Here is a 20,754-nt window from a genome sequence, read left to right on the forward strand (position 1 = left end):
GCAAAATGTGATCATACCGGGCGACAAGCTCTACAACGGACAGAAAATTGCCGTGGTATCCTTCCTCCTGACTTAAGTTCTCTCGATGTCCTTTGAAAGCCAATGAACTTGTTGGTAGATTAAGCATGATATAGAATAATCTTGTAAGAACCATTTTCCTTAGTGGTGCTTCTTTACGAATTTCATTTTCAACTTCCTTGTCAATAGCATCATTCGTTTTCCAAAGTTTGTACACAGCACATGCTTCCTTCCGTATGGCCACTCGAGAAACTGTGTTCTTTAAATTCTTTCTGATGTTTCCAGTCCCGATTATCCGTACACCATACATTATTCCTTTGCGAAGGAAACAGCCAGCAAGATTCACAATAGGCAGCATCTATAATTTTGGAATAATACAGACAGAAACGATTAACTGGTCCATACTTAGAAACTGAAGCGTAGTACGATGTTGAAACACATCTGTTCAGGTGGGGATCGTTAGGAAATGGTCCTGAAGGCTGTAACGGTCCCTAATTAAGAATTAGACATTTTTCTTTATCGCTCAATGCCTTGTTCGTGAAGTTTCGCAAGACATAAATAAAACTTCCTATCTTTTCGATGAGGGTATTGGTCGAAGGTTCTTTTTCTGTTTCGTATGTCAAGCAGATGTCGTCGATATGATCGGTGGCATCTTCGTGGCCTGCGGTATTTTAACCGCAGTTACTGTCGGATCGCCTTCAATAGGCTTCCCAACAGACACCACACTATCTGAATCACAATCAAAAATATGTTCAAATGTGTGTGAAGTCTTATGGGACTTAACCGCTGAGGTCATCAGTCCCTAAGCTTACATGCCCGAGGGAGGACTCGAACCTCCGCCTGTACCAGCCGCACAGTCCATGACTGCAGCGCCTCAGACCGCTCGGCTAATCCCGCGCGGCGAATCACAATCAACACAAATATTTGGGCCAGAGGTACTTGTAGAAGGCCGAGTAAAAAATCTGACAATTTTGCTCAATTTTTGTTTACTCTCTTCAATTTCTTGGTGTTGTTTTCGGTTAAACACATCACTGGCTTTTTTTAATCCATGATTTTAGTTAACTTCAACAAAACTTTGCAAACCAAACAAACAATTCTAATGCTTGGTTACCCGTATGTGCTCGAGTCGAATACTCATTGCACGGTACTGACTTTATACTTTGTTAAGAACAAACCTGATGTAAACATTGCGCTATGTACACTTCCGCGTTTGCAGTTACCTAATTGGCCTGTCGTTTACGTGGAGCTCGAAGCACACGCTCTCGAGTACACTCAAGTAGTCATAAGACAAGTTGTGCTGTAATGTCGCCGATAAGACCGAAAAAATCTCACAACTGCACAAATACTGCCGGCACATTTGCGCTGACTGGGCAGCCGTATTAGCTAACTCATAGTTATGTGAACATCTGCAGATAATTTGTAGAAACAACGACCGACAGAGGAACAACAAAACAGCAAATACTAATTGATTATAAGACAATAAATTAAAACAGACAAAACTTCAGAAATACGCACTTTACCAGCCAGGTGGAACGCATACGTCAGTTCAGGAAAAGAGCAAGTAAAGAAAGTGAAGCCACTGAAGGCAGTACTTACCGTCATTAACTCATCCGGTAATCTTTTAATTCCCTCGACGGAGAATTCTGGGACCGTGCCGAGCAACGCCTTGGCAACGCAGGGAGAAAAGGTCGGTGCTTTGCAGGATCTGCAATTTCGAACGCAATACCTATCGTTTTCGACGTTAGAAATGACAACGCGGCAGCAACAATGTTCCGCAATAATACATTGTAGAGACTTCATATTCAAATGTATTCACACACTGTCTTGTCGGACATACTGCTAGTAATTCAGTGCCACTCACTGTTAGTTCGCAAACATTAGCAGCCATGGCATCTCTGACTTCAACCGACAACACCCGAACGGTGAGAGAGTTCACGTCTTAGCGGACAAGCAATACACCCTGTTATGTTTATGTTCTGGAGGTGGGAGAAATTTTTGTGATTTCAGTTCGTGCCCTGATGTTTGTTGGTCAGGGTACAAAAAGTTAAAAGTCGAATGTTCTTGATTCAACTAAGATATTACGTAACTTTTCGCCACGTCGTTCATTTTGTTCAAGAGGCCCCTTGAGCTTGGGAGGCCCCGCTTTGCCCTATAGTAGCTACGCTACCGATTTCTTCGTATAAATATCACGTGGGAAAGAAACGTCGTTAACATTGCTGAAAATTTCACGCGTTGGCAATAATTTCACGGAAAACCACCCATAACGTATAACTTTCCCGAAAACGCGCTTGCAATTGATTACGAATCAATACACACTACAGGAAATACATCGAAAACAATTATAAATAATTTTTTCATTCATTTATTGTTTTTTTTATTCATTCACCAGACATGCTATTAGTAGACGAATAAGGACGAGCTTATTTCAGTATACATTGGGAAACATTCGTGTAGCTATCTTTTACGGACATAGATAGATAAACGAAAAACAAAAATATAAATAATAATCGGGTTTCAAATACGGGGCACATAACTGTGAATCCGCGACGCAAGCCTCTGCCACATCTTCCGTTGAACTATTTATTTTCTCAATGGCACATGAAGTACCTCGTAAACTTTGACGGTAGTTTTCTCAGAAGCCGTCGAATACCTACGAATAAGCCGAGACAGTATTCGCTTATTTTACCGCTCTTCCACTGAGTGCAGTTTCTGTGAAATCAGGTTGTGGCATTCCCATGTTTTCCTTACCGTTTTACCAAAATGCAGTGTAATAGAACCAATCCGAGACTTAGAAATTAATGTATACTGTAGCTAATCAGGGGAGACAGCAATGAAACTTTTGAAAGCAGTATCATTAGTATTTTCGCTCAAATCTTATGTTTGAGATTATAACCTATACATATGGTGGTATAAATGCAGATATTGTGATCAGTGGTACCTTAATATATACCCACTTCAAAGCGCTCGTTGTTTTTTGTCTGCGTCTAATAGTCTTCCTGCAAACACGATACATAATTTGCTACCTGATGTTTCTGCACGGTCATAACTGCATCACTAAATGAACTATGCCCATCAGTGTAGCCTGACCGTTTTGCTTCTATGCGTCTACACTGCAACGCCTGATCTGCTGCCCAGGGGCCGGCCGGAATGGCCGAGCGGTTCTAGGCGATACAGTCCGGAACCGCGCGACCGCTACGGCCGCAGGTTCGAATCCTGCCTCGGGCATAGATGTGTGTGATGTCCTTAGGTTAGTTAGGTTTAAGTAGTTCTAAGTTCTAGGGGACTTACGACCTCAGCAGTTGAGTCCCATAGTGCTCAGAGCCATTCGAACCATTTTTTTTTTTTTTTTTTTGCTGCCCAGGGGAAGATAAGCATTAATGGCTTGCTGTTGCCACATGTACTTGGGTGAACTAACCAACCTCAACAGCGTGACGGACTGCCGTCCTAAGGGGCCCGGGTCCGATTCCTGCAGGGTCGGGGATTTTCTCCGTTCGGGGACTGGGTGTCCTGTTGTCTTCATCATCATTTTATCCCCATCCGGCGCGCAGGTCGCCCAATGTGGCGTCGAATGTAATACGACTTGCACCAAGGCGGCCGGATCTGCCCCGTAAGGGGCCTCCCGGCCAATGACGCCAAACGCTCATTTCCATTACCAACATTTTGCTCCTAGTAGTAATAATTATTAATATGTAAATGAAGTAAATAGTGACGTAATGTTGCTCAGTACATTGTCTACAGCCACCAACAAAAATATCTGCACTTATACCCCTAACACCCCGTATAAGAAAAGGAATAGTGAACTTCCTTTTGTAGGGGAGAGTGTTGTACCTTGGGACACTTACTTTCGCCTCTATCCAGCTCTGTGATAACAAATTAATATATTTTCTTACTTCATTCACTATATATGTGCTGTAGCATTTCCTGGCATTACAAAAATTACTCCGGATAATTAAGGTTTTTCCAAATGTAAAAATATGTTACAAGGCGCAAAGTGGTCATGTATCTATGAACAAATATTCTCTTGAAATTTAAAGGTGCTTTGAAGAAAATCTTATCAGTACTTTATTTAGTTGTCTATCTGTTACATTATTACCCTAATACACACCAATAATCAGTAAGTGGAATCAATTTAAGCAGAGGTATTGTCAAAAATCAATTACACGTTATCCACGTTTTGAAATTAAAGATATTGGAAACCAACAGAAATGTTAGTTTTAAAGACGGCTTAAATCGTTAAGACATTAACGAAACTCAGTTAAAATGCAAATATGTCATATTCCATGGCAAAAGATCTTGTCCTGTTTCGAGGTTCCAGAGGGTGCACGACCAGTACGTATAGGTTTAGCGTCCACACGTTGTATAACTAGCTTTAAAAATACACAGATAAAAAAAAAAGTTTTGCATCACTCCGGCTCCCAGAACTCCTGAAGATAGACGTTGACTGTGGGTATTGCATCACTGACACTGTCCTTTTGACTGTTCAGAGATCTCACTAAACTCTGCCAAAGATGTAAAGAACCATGCATGAGCAGCGCCTATTAGACGGAGGGGGTCCGACAGCCGATCAGTTCCAGTCATTCCACCTGGAAGGAGGCTCACGGCTCGTGTTGTCTGTAGTTCAACCATACCTAGACGGTCAATACCGCGGTTCGATGCGTCCGCATTGTTACTTTGTGCCAGGAAGGGCTCTCAAAAAGGGAAGTGTCCAGGCGTCTCGGAGTGAACGAAAGCGATGTTGTTCGGACATGTAGGAGATACGGAGAGACTGGAAATGTAGATGACATGCCTCGCTCAGACCGCCCAAGGGCTACTACTGCAGTGGATGACCGCTACTTACGGATTATGGCTCGGAGGAACGCTGACAGCAACACCACCATGTTGAATAATGCTTTTCGTGCAGTCACCGGACGTCGTGCAACTATATCGGCAGCATATTGGCGAAGCATTCGTCTTCATGAACGACAATTCGCGTCCCATCGTGCACATCTTGTGACTGACTTCCTTCAGGGTAACGACATCGCTCGACTAGAGTGGTCAGTATGTTCTCCAGTCATGTATCCTATCTAACATGCCTGGGATAGATTGAAAAGGGCTGTTTATGGACGACGTGACCTACCAACCACTCTAGGGGATCTACGCCGAATAGCCGTTGAGGAGTGGAACAATCGGGACTAACGGTGCCTTGATGAACTTGTGGATAGTATGCCATGACGAATACAGGCATGCATCGATACAAGAGGATGTGCTATTGAGGTACCTCATTAGAGGTACCGGTGTGCACAGCAATCTGGACCACCACCTCTGAAGGTCTCGCAGTGTGCTCCGTGCCGCCGTTGGATAAGCAGCTGCAGCAGCAAGTCGTATACTCCTAGTCACTCATTTGTTACATAGTTTAATTCTTGATTTCTTTGCGTGTTTTTGGTACTTGCATTGTTTAATTCATAAATTTCTGGCGTATTATAGTATTTGAGAGTTGTAGCATCGCGTTTTAGTACCTGAATAGTGTAAATTCGCGTAGTCGTTTGTCTTCTGTTTTTATTTTGAACGGCCAGTGTCGGTTGGTCACAGTCAGTGTGCTCCGTGCCGCCGTTGGATAAGCAGCTGCAGCAGCAAGTCGTATACTCCTAGCTCACTCATTTGTTACATAGTTTAATTCTTAATTTCTTTGCGTGTTTTTGGTACTTGCATTGTTTAATTCATAAATTTCGGGCGTATTATAGTATTTGAGAGTTGTAGCATCGCGTTTTAGTACCTGAATAGTGTAAGATCGCGTAGTCTCCTTCCGCCGCCGAGCAGTGTGTCAGCAGTGCGCAAGTAGCAGCATTACTGCATTTACTAGGCAATCTTGTATTTTAATAACCGTTTAAATTTTGTGTCGATTTGTTTGCGCTCTCTGTAGATTAGTACAGACGTTCTTTGCACAACAGTTTTTAGCATGGATAGGGACTGCAACTGCTGTGTTCGGATGCAGGCTGAGTTGGCATCACTTCGTTCCCAGCTTCAGGCAGTGTTGGCTTCGGTCACACAGCTTGAGGCTGTTGCCAATGGGCATCACTGTGGGGTTCCGGATGGGGGTTTGTCGGGGACGGCCAGCTCGTCCCACGCATCCCCCGACCGGACTACGACTTTGGTTGCCCGGGATACTGCCCGCATTGAGGCTGATCCCTCACCTGTGGTAGAGTGGGAGGTCGTCTCAAGGGGGCGAAAGACATTCCGGAGGGCTGAACGGAAGGCCTCTCCAGTTTGTCTGACGAACCGGTTTCAGGCTCTATCTCAGGCTGATACTGATCTTCGGCCTGACATGGCTGCTTGTCCTGTTCCAGAGGTTGCCCCTCAGTCTGCAAGATCCGGGCGGTCGCAGAGGGTGGGCTTACTGGTAGTTGGGAGCTCCAACGTCAGGCACGTCATGGGGACCCTTAGGGATATGGCAGCAAGAGAGGGGAAGAACACCAATGTGCACTCCGTGTGCATACCGGGGGGAGTCATTCCAGATGTGGAAAGGGTCCTTCCGGATGCCATGAAGGGTACAGGGTGCACCCATCTGCAGGTGGTCGCTCATGTCGGCACCAATGTTGTGTGTCGCTATGGATCCGAGGAAATCCTCTCTGGCTTCCGGCGGCTATCTGATTTGGTGAAGACTGCCAGTCTCGCTAGCGGGATGAAAGCAGAGCTCACCATTTGCAGCATCGTCGACAGGGCTGACTGCGGACCTTTGGTACAGAGCCGAGTGGAGGGTCTGAATCAGAGGCTGAGACGGTTCTGCGACCGTGTGGGCTGCAGATTCCTCGACTTGCGCCATAGGGAAGTCGGGTTTCGGGTTCCGCTGGATAGGTCAGGAGTCCACTACACGCAACAAGCGGCTACACGGGTAGCAGGGGTTGTGTGGCGTGGGCTGGGCGGTTTTTTAGGTTAGATGGCCTTGGGCAAGTACAGAAAGGGCAACAGCCTCAACGGGTGCAGGGAAAAGTCAGGAGATACGGGGACCAAGCAGCAATCGGTATTGTAATTGTAAACTGTCGAAGCTGCGTTGGTAAAGTACCGGAACTTCAAGCGCTGATAGAAAGCACCGAAGCCGAAATCGTTATAGGTACAGAAAGCTGGTTGAAGCCAGAGGTAAATTCTGCCGAAATTTTTACAAAGGTACAGACGGTGTTTAGAAAGGATAGATTGCATGCAACCGGTGGTGGAGTGTTCGTCGCTGTTAGTAGTAGTTTATCCTGTAGTGAAATAGAAGTGGATAGTTCCTGTGAATTATTATGGGTGGAGGTTACACTCAACAACCGAGCTAGGTTAATAAAGGGCTCCTTTTACCGACCTCCCGACTCAGCAGCATTAGTGGCAGAACAACTGAGAGAAAATTTGGAATACATTTCACATAAATTTTCTCAGCATGTTATAGTCTTAGGTGGAGATTTCAATTTACCAGATATAGACTGGGACACTCAGATATTTAGGACGGGTGGTAGGGACAGAGCATCGAGTGACATTATACTGAGTGCACTATCCGAAAATTACCTTGAGCAATTAAACAGAGAACCGACTCGTGGAGATAACATCTTGGACCTACTGATAACAAACAGACCCGAACTTTTCGACTCTGTATGTACAGAACAGGGAATCAGTGATCATAAGGCCGTTGCAGCATCCCTGAATATGGAAGTTAGTAGGAATATAAAAAAAGGGAGGAAGGTTTATCTGTTTAGCAAGAGTAATAGAAGGCAGATTTCAGACTACCTAACAGATCAAAACGAAAATTTCTGTTTCGACACTGACAATGTTGAGTGTTTATGGAAAAAGTTCAAGGCAATCGTGAAATGTGTTTTAGACAGGTACGTGCCGAGTAAAACTGTGAAGGACGGGAAAAACCCACCGTGGTACAACAACAAAGTTAGGACACTACTGCGAAAGCAAAGAGAACTTCACTCTTAGTTTAAACGCAGCCAAAACCTCTCAGACAAACAGAAGGTAAACGATGTCAAAGTTAGCGTAAGGAGGGCTATGCGTGAAGCGTTCAGTGAATTCGAAAGTAAAATTCTATGTACCGACTTGACAGAAAATCCTAGGAAGTTCTGGTCTTACGTTAAATCAGTAAGTGGCTCGAAACAGCATATCCAGATACTCCGGGATGATGATGGCATTGAAACAGAGGATGACACGCGTAAAGCTGAAATACTAAACACCTTTTTCCAAAGCTGTTTCACAGAGGAAGACCGCACTGCAGTTTCTTCTCTAAATCCTCGCACAAACGAAAAAATGACTGACATCGAAATAAGTGTCCAGGGAATAGAAAAGCAACTGGAATCACTCAACCGAGGAAAGTCCACTGGACCTGACGGGATACCAATTCGATTCTACACAGAGTACGCGAAAGAACTAGCCCCCCTTCTAACAGCCGTGTACCGCAAGTCTCTAGAGGAACGGAAGGTTCCAAATGATTGGAAAAGAGCACAGGTAGTCCCAGTCTTCAAGAAGGGTCGTCGAGCAGATGCGCAAAACTATAGACCTATATCTCTGACGTCGATCTGTTGTAGAATTTTAGAACATGTTTTTTGCTCGAGTATCATGTCGTTTTTGGAAACCCAGAATCTACTATGTAGGAATCAACATGGATTCCGGAAACAGCGATCGTGTGATACCCCACTCGCTTTATTTGTTCATGAGACCCAGAAAATATTAGATACAGGCTCCCAGGTAGATGCTATTTTTCTTGACTTCCGGAAGGCGTTCGATACAGTTCCGCACTGTCGCCTGATAAACAAAGTAAGAGCCTACGGAATATCAGACCAGCTGTGTGGCTGGATTGAAGAGTTTTTAGCAAACAGAACACAGTACGTTGTTATCAATGGAGAGACGTCTACAGACGTTAAAGTAACCTCTGGCGTGCCACAGGGGAGTGTTATGGGACCATTGCTTTTCAAAATATATATAAATGACCTAGTAGATAGTGTCGGAAGTCCCATGCGGCTTTTCGCGGATGATGCTGTAGTATACAGAGAAGTTGCAGCATTAGAAAATTGTAGCGAAATGCAGGAAGATCTGCAGCGGATAGGCACTTGGTGCAGGGAGTGGCAACTGACCCTTAACATAGACAAATGTAATGTATTGCGAATACATAGAAAGAAGGATCCTTTATTGTATGATTATATGATAGCGGAACAAACACTGGTAGCAGTTACTTCTGTAAAATATCTGGGAGTATGCGTGCGGAACGATTTGAAGTGGAACAATCATATAAAGTTAATTGTTGGTAAGGTGGGTACCAGGTTGAGATTCATTGGGAGAGTCCTTAGAAAATGTAGTCCATCAACACAGGAGGTGGCTTACAAAACAGTCGTTCGACCTATACTTGAGTATTGCTCATCAGTGTGGGATCCGTACCAGATCGGGTTGACGGAGGAGATAGAGAAGATCCAAAGAAGAGCCGCGCGTTTCGTCACAGGGTTATTTGGTAACCGTGATAGCGTTACGGAGATGTTTAACAAACTCAAGTGGCAGACTCTGCAAGAGAGGCGCTCTGCATCGCGGTGTAGCTTGCTCGCCAGGTTTCGAGAGGGTGCGTTTCTGGATGAGGTATCGAATATATTGCTTCCCCCTACTTATACCTCCCGAGGAGATCACGAATGTAAAATTAGAGAGATTAGAGCGCGCACGGAGGCTTTCAGACAGTCGTTCTTCCCGCGAACCATACGCGACTGGAACAGGAAAGGGAAGTAATGACAGTGGCACGTAAAGTGCCCTCCGCCACACACCGTTGGGTGGCTTGCGGAGTATAAATGTAGATGTAGATGTAGATGGTGGTACAACATGCAATGTGTGGTTATCATGAGCAATAAAAAGGACAGAAATGATGTTTATGTTGATCTCTGTTCCAATTTTCTGTTCAGGTTCAGGAACTCTCGGAACCGAGGTGATGCAAAACATTTTTTGATGTGTGTATAATTACAGGATATTACTTTCCATAAAGTTCTGTAATTGAGGAATTAACAATATATTCAAACTAGCTTTGATATATTCATATCGGGTCTCTAGCCAGAACATAACGTCATCTTGACACAATATTTCGGCGGTCTTGAGTCAAGATGAAGTTATATTCCGATATGAATACCATGAATTACCACGCCAGTGAAGTTTACAGAGCCACAGTTTTGATATATTACACATCACTTGAAGGTGTAGAACTCGAAGTATTTACAGATGCTACTCTAATCACAATCTCATGTCTAGTAAGAACAAAACTGTAGGAAATGACGGAAAGTGCTTATGGCGGTCTGTAGTGCGTATTCCTTCATGTGATTCTACAATCAGTCACTAGAATGGAGTACTGGCCAAAAAACATCATGTGTTCCTAGGTGCTACGCTCTCCCCTATACTGTCATACAACGTTCATCCGACACGTACAAATTATAGATAAAAATATTGCTCTCTTTTTGAGAACTGTAATGGTCACGAAGCTGATTTTGCTTTGAGGCAAGTGATACCTAATTAATGCATAACGTTCTTTTGTAGTATAAAACGAAATCTCAACTGCATAAAGCCACCACAATAAAAAATATGACAGAAAGAGGCATTGCAGCGATCTCTGCCAGTGAAAACGGGATGTTGAAGTTTTGTTCTCAAATGTCCATAAGTATTGGACTGCACAGTATAACTAAATGCAGTCCCATTGTAGCAAGGATTTGATAAGAGATCCACTTAAAGTCGCTACTGCTCAAGAAATGAACGAAGTGAATTGCACTTGTCAGGCAAATAGTCTTTTGAAAGTTCCAGTCTGATTAAACCTTTGTGGCGGATCGGGACTCGAACATGGAATCTTTGCCTTTGGTGGAGAAGCTCTCTATCGACTGAACGAATAGAGCGAGTTGAGTTTTACGCAGTCTGTGTTTGTCGGATCTGTGTTATGCTTTTTACTGTACTCCATTGTGTCTGCGTTTTCTATAATACGTGGATACGGTTGTGTGGTATGTGTGTGTCACAGCTTCATGGAATTCCGATGAAGTTATTGTTATTATCTAACGACGAAGGCTAGTTGAAAATATGTCACCAGGTTAGGTGATAAAAGTGCATACGATATAGATACTGTCCCCTGACAATAACGTTGTCTTCTTAAACGATGACGTCCAAATTGACACCAGCAGCTGTGTTCAGTTGTTCGTCATGAACATGTAATTAATCTTCATCTCGTTTATGTGCCATTTCTAACAACAGGAGAATTAGGAATTGTATCCTCCGTAACGTGTTGATAATTAACATGCTTGTAGGATTAACTATAAAACACGCAAGGAGTTGTGATGACTCGGGAGACACCGATCACATACAAACTGAAGGACAGTTCATACACATATTGTGCTAGGAATCAGCGAAAAACCGGTTAGCTTCCCGTGATGCTGGATCCAGATATCCAACGCGCGTTCTTCGACGGCCTTTTGATGAATCAGAACTGATACGTAACTGGAGAATTATTTGAGTGCAAAACGATCCTGGAGGTTACTAAGATAGTGTGAGAAAGATATATGACGCTAACATTGAGGACATACCGCAGATGTTCTCACTACGCTGCATGCTACCGACTGTCTCTGACGATTTTCATGTTCCACGTTATGTTCCGGACAATGAAGTTCCCATATAAGGAGAACTTCCCACAGAGGATCGAAAATGTTTCGAAATCTTCGGTCTGGAGGTTTCTCTGAAATGGTCTCTTGACAGAGGAGTATGAAGTGCATACATGAGCCTTATTTACGATAACAGCCGTGTCATAAATCCTGGATGCCATCGCTAGAGACAGTTGCAAATGCAGCAGGTGTTGGAACCAACTAACCCCGACGCTAGCTGGAGGACAATGTGTTTGCAAGGACGGAAAAGAAAACGACGGCATTACCTCCGTGCCAGAAGACTAATGCGCTTGCGTATGATTTATGACTAAATATCAGTCATATTATTTCTAAATAATTCCAAATTGTTGAGTAAAAGTCCAGTTTTAAAGACCGTGTAGTGTGATTTCTTTCTCAGTGTGATAGACTAATGATGTAGGTCTCAGAGCTTGGATTCAGTTTCCGTGGGCTGATTGGTGTCACGTACGAGCTCGTATAATTTGCTACTAACCTAAAATAAGAAGAAAGGTAGATTTCGCTTGATCATCCTGTCGACGATGACGTCCTTAGAAATGGAGCACAAGCTCGGAGGGAACACGGATGAGTGAGAAAATGTGTCTTGTCCTTTTGAAAGAATATTTTGAAGCATTCGCTTCAAGCGATTTAGGGAACCCACGGGAAATCTTAATCTAGGTAGAGGACCGAGTTGGAAGCCCACCCCTTTCGAGCACGAGTTCAGTGTGCCTACCAGCGCGCTGCCTCCCTCAGTGCTGCCAATCTAGCGGAGTGGTGTAGGAAGCGCACAGAAGACCTCGGCCACGGTACTGCAAAAGAGGTGAACCGTGTCGGGCTTTCCAAGCCGGAGGGAAGCGGACGCGCCCTCTGAAGGCTAAAGAAATGGTGTGAACGGAACAGGGTGGTTATAGAGCCACAAAATACGAGAATGGTGCATTTCACAACATATAGGCCAATATTAGAGACCAGGCTGTTTAACGGACACCGCATTAAGCGCAATGAAGTTGTGAAATATTTAGGAGTGACCACTAGTTAAAGACTATCATTCAGAGACGAGCTGCATGGAAAATCAAGAGGAATAGTGAGTAACTTTTCGTCTGTTCCTTCCAGGCAGAGAATTGAAATTAAACGAACTTAGATACCATTTGTAATAACATTAATATCTCCTCAGGAGAGCTAGTTAACGACTGCCGACTTAAATCCTTCAGGCGGTGCAAAATAAGTGTCCTGGATGCACCAAAAACAGAGCGTTGTCGATCGGAAACATAGACCGCCTTATAAAACTCGTAACTGGTACACGAAATGAAGAGTAGGTGACAGTCAGTTACTAACTAATTAAGTGTCTTAATTTCGGCACACCGAATTTGTACATGTCATCTACCTCTAGTGGCTTACACTGGTTCTTTTTTAACATTTTTCCTACTTGGAAACACGCAATGTTGATATATACGTACATAGTTTGTGAATACAATACATGTTACGAAATAGGATGCAATAACGAAACGCTCCTGCGGGAGTCTACGGTTATTCTTGTTCTTTTTCTTGCAACTTCTACCCCACAAATTTTTATAAACAAGACGTGATGTAATCGCTGGAGTACACGTGTGAATGTAAGTTTGAATTGGTATCAAGGATTCATATTTGATGTGAATATACTTGTAAGTTTCTCCGTGAACAATGGAACTTACCGAGTTGAGGTAGCTTGCATGAACATCTGATGGGTATCAATAGAGAGGGTAGATTAACATATGATTCCTGAAGAAGGGCAGTAGTCTTTTCAGTAGCTGCACGGATGACTGACTGATTTAGCCAAAAGACTTTGCCATGCTGGTACTGCGAACGGCTGAAGCCAACGGTAAATTACAGCTGTCGTAATCCCCGAGGACATGGAATTCCGTAGTATAATTTAATGATGATGGTAACCTCTCGGGTGAAACATTCATGCGGTAAAATTGTCTCACGTTCGGATTCCCCAAGTGAGACCACTCAGGAAAGTGTTTGTAATCAAGGAAAACAAATCAAATGTTCTACAAGTTGGAGCGTGCGGTGTTGGTTCTCTCAATCGGGTGGGTAGGTTAGAAAATTTACAGATAGTTTGAAGTTCGGTGTGCTGGGAATTAGTGAAGTGCATTGGCAGAAATAACAGAACATCCGGTCAGGTGATTACTAGTTGTCAGAGTAGAGCGCAACATGTTTTAAGGAATGCGGGTAAGCTCCTAAGAACAACACAGCGAACGCATTATCCCAGCCGAAGATCGACACAAAGACGTCACCTACCATAGTAGTACACGTTTAATTGCCTACCAGCTCAGCAGACGAAGCGTTTGAAAAAATATATGATGAGATAAAATTATTCGTATAGTTAAGAGAGGTGGAAATATAATTTTGATGAGCGACTGCACTTCAGTGGTAGAAAAGAGAAGGAAAAGAAAAATAGGAGGACAAATGGACTGTGGGAAATGAACGATAGGGAGAGCAGCCGGTTAGAGCTTTGCACAGTGCACCATTTAATCACTGCTAACACTTGGTTTAAGAATCATGAAATCACGAAGAAGGTGGAAGAGACCTAGAGACACAGAAAGATTGCGGATACATTATATATTTTCAAGACAGATGTTCAAAACCAGATTTTAAACTGCGAAACAATTATAGGGCAAATTTATTGGTAATCAATTGCAGATTAAAACTGAAGAAACTGCAGAATAAGATGATGGGTCCTGGATACATTGAAGGAATTACTGATTGACTGATGACTCCATAGTGTGCTGTGTGCACAACGACCATATGATAAATAAAATTAGAAGGAAGGTCAGCATTGACCGTAATTCTGATGATTTATTTTCAGTGCTTTAGCGTACAAATTAAAGCTCGTAGGTACTGGTATCTAGTTATTAGCAGTAACAGAAGCTACGTTTCTAATTTTATTTTGAATTACTGATTGTTGAGAGTTTCAATGCGAGAGTTAGGCTGCAATTGACTGAAACAGTGGAAAGGTGTGCAACAGAAGACCATTGGGTAGTTTTGGAAGGTGAAATAATGAAGGCAGTATAGCATAAAATAGGCAAAACGACAAGGCCCAGTAGAAGTCCTTAGATAACACACGAGATATGTAATTTAGGTGACGAAACGAGAAAATATAAAAACGTAGCTAATGAACTAGGCAAAAGTGAATCAGACGTCTAAAAACTGAAACTAAATGAAAGTGCAAAATGGCAAAACGGGAATGGCTTGAACAGAAAGGTAAAGCTTTAGAAACGCGCAAGACTATGGGAAAGATATATGCCACCTATAGGAAAATTAAAGAAAATTTTGGTGATAACAGAATCAGCTGTTCAATATTAAGAGCTCAAATAACTAGTCAGTAGAAAAGCCGAAATCTGGGAGGAATATATTGAAGGTCTCTACAAGGAAATAAACTTTAAGACAGTATTATGGAAAGATAAGAGCAGCTAGATGAATATGACATGGGGGACATGGTACTGTGAGAAGAATTTGCCAGAGCACTGAAAGACTAGAGTCGAAACAAGGCACTTTGAGAGGAGACATTGCCTCAGAATTATTGAGATCCTTGGGAGAACCAACCATGACAAAATTATTCTACCTGGCATGCGAGATATCTAAGACAATCGAAATACCGTCAGACTTCAAGAAAAATGTAATAGTTTGAGCTGAAAAGAGAGCAGGTGCTGACAAGTGTGTAAATTGCCGAACGATAACGTAAATTATTCCCGGAAGATTGGAAGAACTTGTAAAGTCAACCTCAAGGAAGTACGAGTTTCACAGAAATGCAGGAACATGCGATGTAATACGTAGCCTATGACCTTAGAAGATAGACAGAAGAAAGGTGAACCAGCATTTATAACATTTTTTAGATTTAGAGAAAGACTGACAATGTTGACTGGAATGCACTATTTGGAATACTGAATGAAGCAAGGTTAATATACAAGGAGTGAAAGGTTATTTACAACTACTACAGAAACCAGACTAGTTATAAAAGTCGAAGGGCATGAAAGGGAACTAGTGGTCGAGAAGGAAGTAAGACAGCATTCTGGCCTATCTCCCATGTTATCCAATAATCACACTGAGCAGGCAGTAAAGGAAATGAAGGATAAATGTGGAAATGGAATTACAGTTCAAGAAGATGAAATAAAAAGTTTCGAAGTTTTCAAATTGGTTCAAATGGCTCTGAGCACTAAGGGACTTAACATCTGTGGTCATCAATCCCCTAGAACTTAGAACTACTTAAACCTAACTAACCTAAGGACATCACACACATCCATGCCCGAGGCAGGATTCGAACCTGCGACCGTAGCGGTCACGCCGTTCCAGAATGAAGCGCCTAGAACAGCACGGCCACACCGGCCCGCTCGAAGTTTTCCGATCAAATTCTAATTCTGTCACAGATGGGAAAGGACTTTGAAGAATTGTTGCAAATAATGGATATTGTCTTGAAAAGGAGATATTTTCTGAATTCCAATAGATATAAAACGTGAGTAATGGAATGTATTCGAATTATATCAGACGACGCTGAAGGAGTTAGAGCAGGGCAGGCCACGGCGTGCCAGACTTCACACGTGCAGCGTGCTGCCCAGGCCCGGCCCGTCGCTCCATTTTGCTCAGTCCTTCTGGGAAGTGCTCGGAACAGCGTGATACAGTATTTCATTCAGCATTTCAGTGTGGCATTTCCAGTCGGCACAACTCTCTGAGTTCTGCAGAATCGTGACGTCAGCGCTGTTTACTCCTCGTTACTTGTTCGTGGTATGAAGGACGTTCACAGGTGCAGTGGCTGTTAACACGAAAAGAGGCAGTCTAGCGAATTATCGAATCCTTTAAGATGTATGGGAATGGCAGAAGAGAGGGATGAGAATTCTCATTTCACGTAAGCGACAGGTACTGCGTATCTGCAATGGGACGACATTAAAATGCCATGCACTAAGAATTTATAGATTTAGTTGACAATGAAAGACCAAAATATTACAACGATTGACGGACGATATTCATTGCTCTGTACATCAAGAAACACAGTGTCCTAAATTTGCAAGCAGGGAACACGTGAAAAAACTGGTGGCACAAGTAGTAAAGTTTCTGAAGTCGCACGCATCATTTCATCGTCAGTTGCAGCAGTTTTCAATGGACCTGAATTAAGAGTGTGGAGACTTCATACATTACTGCAAAGTACGATGGTTACGCCAAGGGGCACCCCCAGAACTATTTTTCGATTTAAAACTCGCTATTGTTGAATTTATGATGGAAAAAATGTGTGTAGGAACGAAAATTATAACATCCGAAATATATTGTTGACTTCGCATTTTAAGTGGACCTGGCTGCACACTGTCCACAGTAAGATGCTGCAAAGTACCTTCTTTCGAATGTGATAGGGATTCATTCAAAACGTAAATCGCCTTGTAGAAGGGACACATTCTGACGAAGACAATATATTTTTCTAAGCTCACTGGCGTTAAAGAAAGGCGAGGTCTGAAGCATTCATTGTAGCCTTGAAAGAATTACAAGGATAGTTTTGTAAAGGTTTTGAGGAGACTGTCAATCTTACATCTGTTTTCGAGCTGTTGCCGATACCGTTTGTCGTTTTAGATGAAAGCAATCCTTTGCATGTTTAGTACATGTGTTGATGTAACTGACTGACCTGCAGTGTGATTGTGGTTATAATGACAAATCATTTTACATTAAAACTGTCCAGGATGTCTACATTGCTTTCCTCAGGTAGAGCTTCCAAGTCTCCATATGGGATTACGTAAGTGCTACAGTATTTCGATCGACATTTTTATGTGAAAGACCTTTTGTCGATTATGAAATGAAATAAGTCTGGATTATGTGACACATTAAAGTGTGAGCCTCTGTGAAATTATCTGCGTCTGTCCATATGCTGACAGTTAGTATCAGATTCAAGTTATACTAAATCTTCAGCGCACCAAAATAATTAAATAATATTGAAAATTTATTTTGTTTGTGATCTATGTTGTTGACAAATGTGAAATATAAAACCAAGCTCTAGGCAGTGCGGCTGCATTGTCATTTAAATGTGGCTCGTTCGCAATTTTCGCCTGTTCCCCTCCTCGCGCTCAGACAACATGGCGTTGCGGTGGGGCAAATGTGGAGCGACGATGAGGGCTCTAGCGCCTGTGAGCCAAAATCTTGGCCGCCGCTGAACTACAGTATAAAATGAGACACTAAAACTAGAAGAAATTAGTCACGCAGCTATAAAATGTAACCTGACAATACCAAGAAATGCTCTTCTGAAAAAGAGGATCTGTTAACAACGAATAAAAATTTTAGTGTTAGGCAGATTTTCTTTAAGATATTTGTCTGGGGTGTAGCATTGTACAAAAGTGAAACGTGGGCGATAGATTCAGGCAAAAAGAGAATAGAAGCCTTTGGAACATGATGCTACAGGAGAATTTAAAAAATTAGATGGATAAGTCATAGAACTAACAGAGAGATACTGAATCAGCATCTGTTGATAGGATCCTGACACGTCAAGGAACTTGAGCTTGGTGGTGGAGGGAAGTGCAACAGATAAAAATTGTAGTGAGAAACCAAGCCTTGACTACAGTAATCGGGTTCCAGTGGGTGTAGGTTACAGGGGATATGTAGAGACGAAAAGACTTACACAGGGTAAAGCTACCTTCTCAAAAGCTAACATTTTGAGAAACGCGGCTGTAGTACAATTATAAACCTAATAATTGCACAGGATAGACTAGCATGGAGAGCTGCATATAACGAGTCTTCTGACTGAAGATCACAATACATACTTGTAAGAATTAACCAACATTATCCCACTGTAAAAAATAACAGCAATGTAGTGACTTACTCCTCTGATTTAGTCGTAGCACCACGATGCGTCGCAGTTCATATCCATTCTACAGGCAACGAGTTGCAAAAAAGTAAAAGAAATTTCGTAACTCATCGAAATTGGACAGTTATCTCCAACTGGTTTGGCAAAACAGTGTCATAGTTAATTACTGACTAGTTACTGTTATTTCTACACTGTCTCTTCCTAACACAGTAGCGGAAATATATCTGTTCATTTTGGCAAAATCAATCAGGAAACTACAAGAAACTACATTAAATACAAACCTAATAAACGAAGCAATACAATACGCATCAGAAACAGGAACTTTGTTGTCTCTGGTATGCGTAGATTTAAATTTTTGGAGACACAGATTGAAAATTAGGCAATTGTACGATATAAAAAAGTAGGAAAGTGCTAGCAGTGTAAGATTTAGGTCCAAAAGCGGTCCTCAATAGTCATAACCTAAAGTAAAAACGAAAGCTAACTGAAACGATATATAAGCAGAATCCACAAACATCAAGTAGAGGTTGCCACAAAATATGAACCTTCGACCAAACATGAAAAGAAATCACCATTGGCGATAATAGGCAAAATTCTGTCCTATGTTATTTGCTGAGAACGCCTGAAACAGTATCTGCCGTAAACGAGGCCACCCCTTGTGTGAGAGAAAGAGTGCAAGATTTCACAGAGTACGTGAAGTTAACTGTGAAAAAGTACACGGATAGGGCAGAATACATAGACTAGGTCTTAGACATGGCCTGGTAGTTGTATTAGTTTTTGACTATGAAATCTAGCTCCTGGTTAATCCTTTCTTTTTGTTTTGTTTCTCTGCAATCAATATGGCTTTCAGCGCTGTCTATGATTCAGCTACGTGAAAAAACTAAAATCATTGATCGGGTATCGTGCATAAATCAACATCCCCCTAGAACTGATTGGGTAGGTCGATTTACAGGTTTATGGAAAGCATACCACTTCCAATTACAAATTGCCCAGAAGATAAATACAATGTTAAAAACACCTTTTAGAATCATGATGGCGGTACATTTGATCAACTGATAGAAGATAATGAAGGATTGGTGGGTGATGCGATGCAAAAGCGGTGCAGACTATTCAAAAAAGGTGGAAGCTGCCACAGACAAAGCACCAATTACTTCACTAAAAATTGAAAAGTACCATAGACTATTTTTATCACTCGAAAGACACAACGGTTATAAAACCAGATAGTCACAGATTTAATAGACTTGTGAGTCTTAGATACCAGTGCTTGCATGCCTACAACTGTACATATAATAATTTTTTCTTCTGATTTTCGTTAAATTAGTGTAATCGATGTTCTGATTTCATTTCTTTTTCTTTTCATGCCATGATGTTAAAGGAACTGGAACCAATTTTCGATGTGAATATTAATGTTTATGTCAAATTGCAAGCAATATTATAACAAAATGGAAATGTAAGGAATGTTGAAACTGTTGTAAGATGTTAAAGTTGTATTTATGCGCCTGGTCCATACGTAGGCAATGTATTAGGATATGTGGAATGCAAAACCTTTGGTGAATACCCTGTCTGTAGGGGAGCGGTAACAGGTGGATGGCAGGCGAGCGCGGGAAAATGCACACGGGCGCGGCACGGCATAAAGGGCTCAGGAGTAGTAGTCGGAGTTGGGCATCGGTCTGAGAAACACGCTCTGGATCGAAGAGGCTCTCCTGGAAAACGTGATTTCATTGAGCCTCGGATGTGCCGTTTCCGACGACTATACAGCATGGCTATATTCCATAGGCACTAAAGGGAAAAGTATTGCGACGCTAAGAAGAAGCAAAGCGCCAATACATCAAGAGCTATAGCTGTGATTGTATGTGTGCTTTGCGCCTCGCCATCTCGCCGCCCGCCAACCGCCGCATCGACACGAACAGGTTGAAACTTTTAGTACTGTATTCGTGTGGACCAGTGCTACTTTTGTTCCTGACTGTTCAATAACAACTTAACTTTTACCAGAACTGTCCTATCATTTAATTATCCTCATCACTAACCTAGACGGGGTCCTTTCCACATGTTGTGCAGTCCGAGTGTCCCGAAATGAAGATTTAAAGTTTATGTTAATAATACTTACCTGCAGACCTATCTATGTTAGAATGATGCTTAAAGAACTTTGTTGTTAATGAATATATAGGTCTGGCACAGTTGGAAGATAATGTTGAAATTGGTTTAGTAATGAAGTTTAATTAATTTGAGACAAAAATAATGATAGTTAAATAAGCAAGAAATAAGACAAAAAGAGTAGTAACTCATGTATTGGAAATCTTGAGTGCTTAACGATTTCGATAA

At 42.2% G+C, this 20,754-nt stretch overlaps 1 protein-coding gene across 1 annotated transcript in view; it reads left to right on the top strand.

Moving 5' to 3' along the window:
- Positions 1 to 656: 656 nt before the first annotated feature.
- LOC126249372 (slit homolog 2 protein-like) overlaps positions 657 to 20,754 on the top strand; it is a 153,697-nt gene continuing 133,599 nt past the window's right edge. Inside the window, exon 1 of the mRNA XM_049951025.1 lies at positions 657 to 684. Coding sequence (XP_049806982.1) covers positions 657 to 684 — 28 coding nt within the window. The remainder of the gene's footprint in view (positions 685 to 20,754) is intronic.

Source organism: Schistocerca nitens, chromosome 3, assembly GCF_023898315.1.
Source record: "Schistocerca nitens isolate TAMUIC-IGC-003100 chromosome 3, iqSchNite1.1, whole genome shotgun sequence".
Taxonomy (NCBI): Eukaryota; Metazoa; Arthropoda; class Insecta; order Orthoptera; family Acrididae; genus Schistocerca; species Schistocerca nitens.